Here is an 8,753-nt window from a genome sequence, read left to right as displayed (position 1 = left end):
GATAATTTATATAAGGTCATAAATTTAAACTTCAATATTATCATTATAATAAAAAAAAATAGATACTCGGTATTTCAGTTGTGGTTCGATTCAGCAATTGCCTCTTCAGATTAAAATACATTTATTTAATCATGTATTCAAATGTTTTGCAAGATTTCCGTCCCTGGTATAGCAACGAATAGCCATCTGCAGCATTCTTAAAATTTAATTTATTAGCCATTGGTGCAGCTCAGTTGGTTTCTTGGCGCTGAGTTAGTGGGGTTGGACATGTGTTTGATTCTCGCTGAATGCATTCTTGGGGAGGGGGCTGAACCTTTAGTCATCACTGACCCCGCACTCCGGATTAGTCCCATAGCCGGCTCAAAGAGTCGAAGCTTGTGGAGATACTGGAGGGAGCCAACTCGCCTTAAAGAAGTAATTAGGGTTGGATAACTCAAAAAAAAAAAAAAAAATTTAATTTATTATGTTTTCCAAAAAAAAATAAAATAAAAATTATTACTAATATTTGAGACAAGAGTGTAGTGACTGATTATAGGCTGGCATGAATTATTTTTTCATATTGGATAAGAAAAAAATGGAACACTGAACCAAAATGTAACTGTTTATTAAATTTTTTATCTAAATGCAACACGAACAGTGTTATTTTTCAATCTGTCACGGAGGCAAGTTCGCTACCCGATGTAGCGACCTTGTCCCGTGGCAGATTGGGAAATAACATGGTTTACGTGACATTTACATAAAAAACTTGGTGGAGTGACATTTTAGTCGGTGTTCCAAAAAAAAATACAATTCTCTAAAGTAAAACGCAAAGCCCCACCACCATGGCCTCACGCCTCTCCGTACTGTCTCACCACAGACTCTTGTCAACGTTTCTTTACAACCCTATCCTTATGGCACTTCAAAGAATCACGCAAAATCTCAATACAATTTAGTGATTTCAGTGTATATCCTAGTTTTGCGGGAGAAGTAATCTCCCAACGAGTGAACATAAAAGTCAAAAGGTTTTCAGTTTCGGTCACCCTCTCGTCCTTCTGTCACTCGTGAAGGTAGCTTGAGCAAGAAATTGGAATGGCCATATGGCCCACGATACAAGTGCAAACCCATCTGAGACCTGTCCAGCCCTAGGAAGTAGACGTTAAAAATATAAAATCCTCAAAGATCTATTACTATATATAATTCACATGTCCATACTTCAGAGAACAGCACTACATGGGTTGCATCTTTTATGTATTTAAAATATGAATATGGGTCAACTTGAGATCTGGTACTTGTGGAATTGTAAATTATGAATAACCTAGTACGAGGTGCTAAATTTTATTATTATATATTAACCAAAATAATATATGCATATACCACATAAGGCCCAATAATTAAATTACAATCTGATGGGATCTAGATAGTTTGCCTACAAAATTACCGTTTTAGATGTCAACATAAAAGGTTCTTATTTTGTATGCCCGCAGAGATCAGAGCCACTTCACGGGTAATATAGATTCAGAATCAATAGGTCTGTTCACAACAACAACTGATTGCTTTGACTCCGAGTCTATAGTACTGGAGTCCCAAACGCTGTCTCCATTGCGAGCCTCAATTTCATGAGAAACAATGGCCAATATTAAAGTTAGATATACATAATCGGTTAAAAAAAATTAAAACATTACTATTTTAATGAGAACAGGTTGGAATTAAGTTACAGATCTATTGCACTCAGTCACGCCCAAAATAGACGTGACTACTCGTGCCCAAATAAGGCGTCACCCAAGCATGGAGCACACCTAAAAAAGGCATGAGCACTCTCGCCCAATTTGGACGCAAGTCAGTATGCTTATATATATCCTCATTTTTTCACTTTTTCACTTCACGTCATCTTTCTATCTTCTATCTAGGATTTTGCTTTGACTTCTCTTTAGATTTCTCCTTGAGTTTTTTGCACCGAAGCTCTGTCAGTCCGGTAATTCTTAATATTTGTTTCCTATATTATTGAATTATAGCAAAAGATATGTTATACTAGTGACCAAGGAAATTGATAGTGACTTGAGAAATGGTTAACAACTTATTGTATGAATAGAGTGACACAGGATATAGTTTTGCGACATGGTTACTGATTTATAACATGCTTAGTGACTTGGGTTATAATTAGTGACTTAGGAGAATTATAATAACTTATTATATATGCATAGGAAATTCTATTCATTCTTAATAAATTAGATTATGCATACATACATACATACATACTTTTAAGATGACTATTAATTTTGATCGTAGTTAGTCTAATTTATTTGTATAGTGACTTAGGGCATACATGACGAATATATTATGCTTAGTGACGCTCATTAAATTTTATAAATTTTTATTTGTAATTTAATATATTTTTAAATATTATACTAGACATGTAAATTATTTGAAATTAAATTAATTACAACAATCAATTTGTAGTTTTTCATAGTATATTATTATGGCTGAGTCCTCAGCATCCGAGTCTCCTCGGTATGCATCTGAGCACGAGCCTAAGCCTACCGATCCCACCACACATGTGCTTCCAAGACCGTACAAGTGGGAAGTACTCTGGAGGCAAAGACAACACACACACGTTTCACAAGCCGTGTGGATCGAGGACAAGATTCAAGCACTGAAGACTCGACGTGGTAAACTGCAAGGGGAGTAGCTCCTGATGATATTCCAGACGTGGTCGCAGAGTACCTAACACAGGCCAAATTCGTACATGTTGCATGCATCCAACATATTCAAGTATGCATTTAAGAATGTAATATATTATAGTGTGTTTAAATATAGTCTTTGTAAATTAGTGTATTTGAACCTATGAATTGATAATTGTCAGTATGTATTTCAGATTAATCCGCCCTTATCAGTGTTTTGGTCGAGAGGTGGAGACTAGAGACACAAACTTTTCACATGAAGCAGAGCAAGATGACCATTACCTTGTAGGACGTGGCAGCTATCCTAGGATTGCCTACTGAAGAACAAGTGGTTACCGGACCTACTTCTAGAGATTAGCCGACCGTGTGTAACAAGGTTTTTAGTCATGATCTAGATGAGGCCATTGAGCTCTCTGCTAGCAATATACGACTTTCGTACTTTGATAGACTGCATGCACATTGAAATCTCTCTCAAAATTTCTCTCTCTATTTCAAGGTTTTCTCGTTTCTCTCACAAGTTTAGTTTCTATATCTTTTTATTTATACATTACTAGTATAGCTTAGTAAATGAAATACCGGGATAGATGACATATTTTATTTTTGATATATGAATTAGTATAGATAGCAAACTCTAAGATAGTTGATATTTTATTTTATATTTGAAATTAAAATTATAAATAACATTTTGGTGTCCTATGAGATCACTTTCCAGAACAACACCTTCGTCTACCTCTTCGTCGAAGCTGTCCGTACTCCACGTCGGCTTATACTCATCTTGGGCAGGAATCATTTTAATTGACATTGGTAGGGGTGGGGTGACACATACCTATCTTCAGGATTAACCAGTGGTTTCCTATTAATGTTGATGAAGTGAATGGAAGGGAGCGAATGCTGACTACTTGACTGTCCACCGAAGTCTACTTCTGCATTCAATTCAATAAATGTGGATTCTCGATCATTTTGAAATGCATCTACTATTAACGCGACATCTTTATCCTCGATAATTTCTACAGAAACCCAACTATCTTTACCCGAGGCATATATAGCCGTCAACCGATACAGAGATTGACCCCGTTGTAATCTCAACTTCTTGTATATTGACTTCTTCAGATCATTATAACTACATCGGGGGCTTATGCTAAGCATTTTCGTATCTCCTTCAAAATCTTGACCATTAGGACCAAAATATCCCCTTCCATTGAAGTATACAATGGCAATTATTGAGTCCTTGTCATCGTTCATTTTCTAAAAGTTAAAACAAAAAGACAGCAGGAAGAAATAACACTGAAAACTGACTCGGGAGAAATCAGAGGAACTTTATATATGTTGCAACCGACGAATGCATGATATGGGGAAAGGGGGGATTTCATATTGGACTAAACTCGCTGGACAGACTAGCGAGTATTGTACACGTGGTTGACACACCTAACTAAACTCATCGTCAGTTGCAGCAAGTACACTACTCGCTGACACTAACAAAGAGTTTATGGGTGTGTGTCATGTGTCCTGTTGTTGAAAACAAACTGAGCACTTTGACCATCATACTTGCTGCAACTAGTAGCGAGTTTGGTGGCCAAAGGAAACGTGTCACATGATCACACTGTACTCACTGGTTGTTGTAGCAAATTTTGCAACGTGACATTTTGAAAAAATTTGTGACCCCGTGACATTCCGGTATATTTTATTCAAAAAAGGGAACACAGTGGTCAACGTGTCCAGTATATAAAATATTGTTATTCTATATTTCATCATCAACAATATTGTTCTATATTTTGTCCTTTAATATTTATTCATCATTTTATTTGATGCATACTTCGTAATTTAATTTGATACTAATTGTTGAATTTCAGAATCATACTTGATTGTACACTTAAAATCAGATCAAAAAGGGTAACGTACCCTTTTGAACAAGGGTTGAATTTCTTAAAGGAATGAGAATTCAAACACTGTAATGGATTGTCCCCGTGTATTAGTTAATAGTATGTTGATTTCCGAAGCCACGTCCATTCTAACAACTAGTTTCAACCAAAGACTACCACGATTTCAAGAATTCAAGTCCTCGTAAAATTTGGGATTTCTTTAAATTCAATTTTCAGAAAGTTGATCCATATTTTGAAGAATTTTGTGAAAATATGTTTTATTTATGAAAAAAAAGTGTGTTATTCTAAATGACAGATCTTGTGTCATTTTATTCTCACAAAGAGATGTAGGTACCACACTTTTATTATTTTTTTGTCTTTATTTTTTAATGGGTCTCATCTTTTTATGAGAGTGAAATGATATAAGGTATATCATTTAAAATAACATACATTTTTTCCTTTATTTATAAAGCATATTTTTATATTTTATAAAACGAAGAAGCATGCGGATGTTACGGTAGAAATATAAAAAACAATATGGTTGATTTATTTATATTTTATGATATTATTATTTGGAATTGGGATGAGAAAGAAGTAAATGTGATGGGGGCAGCTAGTTGGATTTGTTTGGGAGTGACAGTTAAACTTTGGCATGTTTAAATCAAGAAAAGATTGCCAAATCTATGATCAATCAGTCCCTCTCTTACACGCTTCGCGGTCACACCATTGTGAAATGTGAACATTAGATGAAAAACTTTTTTACGGTAATATTGTTTTTTTAAATATCACCCTTTTTCAAAAAAATTAAAATAGGTTGATTTTTGTATTGAGAAGTCAATTCTGTATGGAGGAAAACACATTAACAAAGTCCACCAAAAATAATGTCATTTCAGCCTACTAAAAAAAAAACGTCATTCACAAACTTTCATCCACTATGAGAAAGTGTTATCTTTTTATTACTAATTTCCTCTTGAGCTAGCTACCTTGCCATAAATTTTAGACATGCAGTACCAAAAACAAAAAAGATTAACCATGCATAAAGAAGCATTAAATTATGACCTTTTGTTAAGAAAAATTCGCAACCTTCAAGCAACATAATTCAAAACAATATAATTGCAAATAGCAGAAATGTTTAATTAATTAATTGCGACACCAATTCAAATTGAATGATTTGAGCTAGTCACACGCGAAAGGAAGAATAATGTTTAAAACTCAAATCTAACTGACAAAATCTCATATTAGATATGAATGGATCAAGTGAGAAATGGGAATCATATAAATGGAATATATCATGAATTCTACGTTTTAAGATTTTGAATTTAGAAGTAGCATTAAAATCACTTATTATGATGGAATTGATCAGAACATTGATGCTAGTCTTTCGGCCATGGGTCAAGCATTCCATTAGGTGATCAATTCACTTATTAGAGATAATGATTTTGATTGGTACTAGCATCAATGTACCAATCAAAATCATTATCTCTAATAAGTGAATTGATCACCTAATAGTGGTATTAGAGATAATGATTTTGATTGGTTGGGTCAAGCATTTAGATATGGTCATTGATGCATTTGGGTTTGTTGTCTCCCCTAGCTTAATGCTTATGTTATATAGCTAAGGACTTGATAAACGTTGTCAAGTCTTCGTTCCTAACCCTATAAATACTTAAAAGTGTGAGTGGTAAAGTTTCGAAAGATCCATAAATTAGCCTAATAAGAGCCCGTTTGTTTTGACTTTTTAAAAAAGTAACTTTTATCTCTTTCTTATTTTAGAAGTCTTTTTTACAAAAGTTAAAGCTATTTATATTTTTATAAAAATATTTAGATTTTGAAAAAAATATTTGACTTTTGAATTCTGTTTTTTTTAGAAGTTAAAATTTTTAGCTTCAGAAAAAAGTAGGTTTTTGACTTTTTTTGTGACTTCTGCTTTTTTTAAAAGCAGACATCCAAACGAACTAAAAATGAAAAAGTGTTTTTTTTCAACAAAAAAGCAACTTCTAGAGAAAAAAAAGTTCATCCAAACGGGTCCTAAAAATAGTTTTTACACCATGGGTTTTCCTAGCCGCCAAAAAATTATATGCGCATTAACAATAAAAATTTGAAGCACATATTACATACATCAAATATTAAGTTTTAAAACTTAGGAGTCTAATAACAAAATATCCAAATAAAGCAGCTTAGATACGAAATAATAAAATATATGTCAAAACCCAAAACGAGCATGGGAATAGAGTTGTGATTAAGTAGCCTGATTCTCTTATTGGTACTCAAAAGATCCTACAGTATCTAGATAAGCAAGTTGAATTTTAGATGAACCCGGTTGGGGAAAAAAAAATGGAGAAAAAGACCGTAATCAAAAGGCTTGAATTATAAATAATAGTAATGGATCTAGGGGTGGAAGGGTCCCTTTGGATTTAGTTGTTTGCACAAACCCAGATAAGTGAGATAAAGCACTCGATCTTTGGCTCCAGTTCTGTGATTCTTGGTGTGCTTGCAGAAATACTTCAAATGTGAAAGCTTGCAGCATCCAAGCATCTGTCCCAAAAACAAGAAGAGCCAGTTGTTTGTCTTCTTCTTCTTCGTAATCAGAGGCTTCAAGCTATTTTCTTGGCCACACCTCTCACACGTTGGGAGCACAGGATTCATCCACCTATCTGGTGCCCTATCCCTCATGTTGTCCTTGTTCTCTGCAGTGAAATTACCAACCTCATCGAACTTTTCTTGCAAATCAAATCCAATGTCGTATTGTTCCTCGCATCGCTTGCATTGAACTGTTCCACTTATTGTTGTCATGCCATGCGATAACAATTGTTCAATGCTATAAACGGTGGCGCGTTTTGAAGTAGCCCAAGGGTATGGTGGTGTTATTGTCTCACTCTTGCCATTCTTCGTGCCCCTAACCGGTAGCTTACGCTTACGTCCTTGGTGAGACGAGGGAATAGCTTCTTGATCTTGATTTTCTTGTCGTGGAAGATCAAAGTTTGCGAATAGGCTTAGCTCTTGCCCCTCGTGGACATGGAAAGACAAAGGCTCTGGTGGCGGGAAAAACTGTATTTCTTGAAGGGGTTCTTGGGGTGATGAGAATTGATGCATAGGTGCTTCTAATGGTGGATATTGAAAACGGGGAAGGAGTGTTGTTGCGGGTGGCTGTGATGGTGATGGCTGATGCGGCTGTGGCATTGGAACTGTGGAGAGTGAAAGGGTAAGCCACTGATCTTCCATGTTAAATTTGATAGGTTTAACAGATGGATGGGGAATGTAAGAAACGAAAGCAGCTAAACACAGGTGTTAGGGCAATCGGAACTGCAAGAAACAATTACGAAATCAGGGGAAGACAGGGGAGAAAAGCAAGAACCAATGAAGGGTTTTATAGATTTCAGAATATTAACAACCGTGTGAGTCTAATCCGTTCAGAGTGTAAATTTTGAAGCTTTGAATTTAAACATTTTGAATTTATCTCGATTTATATATAATTATCCAAAACAAAGTATAGATAATACTTGTTCATGCATGAGAGTCCTAATTTTTGTTTTATACTTCTTCTCAGATATCTCCTTTTAACATCTGTTTCGCTCATCTGTATGTTATGGTTGCATGGATTTTAGCTTTATCTTCAAATATACATATTATTCTGTGTCACGTGTTTATTGGATAAAACAGAGTATAGTTTGAAGTTTTAAATTTAAACAGTACAAATTATAGATAATACTTGTTCATGCCTGAGAGTCCTATTCTATGTTTTATTCTTTTTTCCATGGATAACTCTTTTTAACATCTATTTTGATGATATATATCTTATGGTTATAGGAATTCTAGCTTTGTAGTCAAATTCATAGTATATTCTATGTCACATGTTTCTAGAATATAATATAACAGAGTAACAGTTGAAGTTCTAAATGTAAAAGTTTTCTGATACATCTTTATCTCAATTTATAGATAACTACCCAAAACAAAATATAGATTTATACTTTCCCATGGCCCCAGCCCCCATGCGTTATCAGTGTTTTTACACAATCACTCAATGATAAGTCAATTTTGAAAAGGTTATACCTAGTATCTTTTTTTCTTATTATTTCTTACTAATAAATTTTAACCGTTAATTTTCATAAATCTCGCAGTTATAATTTATTGGGTCACACTTATTAATTAATTAATAAGTGTGGCCGAATAAATTATAACCGTGAGATTCACGAAAATCAACGATTAATATTTATTACTAAGAAATAATAAGAAAAAA

The 8,753-nt window shown here is 34.3% G+C and overlaps 1 protein-coding gene across 1 annotated transcript; it reads right to left on the bottom strand.

Annotated features, from left to right (window-relative positions):
- Nucleotides 1-6,904: 6,904 nt before the first annotated feature.
- Nucleotides 6,905-7,738, bottom strand: LOC133285272 (uncharacterized). The gene has a single exon (XM_061482482.1). The coding sequence runs from the start codon at nucleotides 7,736-7,738 to the stop codon at nucleotides 6,905-6,907; it is 834 nt and encodes a 277-aa protein (XP_061338466.1).
- Nucleotides 7,739-8,753: the final 1,015 nt, after the last annotated feature.

The sequence above is a fragment of the Gastrolobium bilobum genome, unplaced genomic scaffold, assembly GCF_033153095.1.
Source record: "Gastrolobium bilobum isolate Gb01-03AN ecotype WA unplaced genomic scaffold, APGP_CSIRO_Gbil_v1 utg27523, whole genome shotgun sequence".
Lineage (NCBI taxonomy): Eukaryota > Viridiplantae > Streptophyta > Magnoliopsida > Fabales > Fabaceae > Gastrolobium > Gastrolobium bilobum.
The sequence above is the reverse complement of the archived record's forward strand: the minus strand, read 5'-3'. Positions and strand labels throughout refer to the sequence as shown.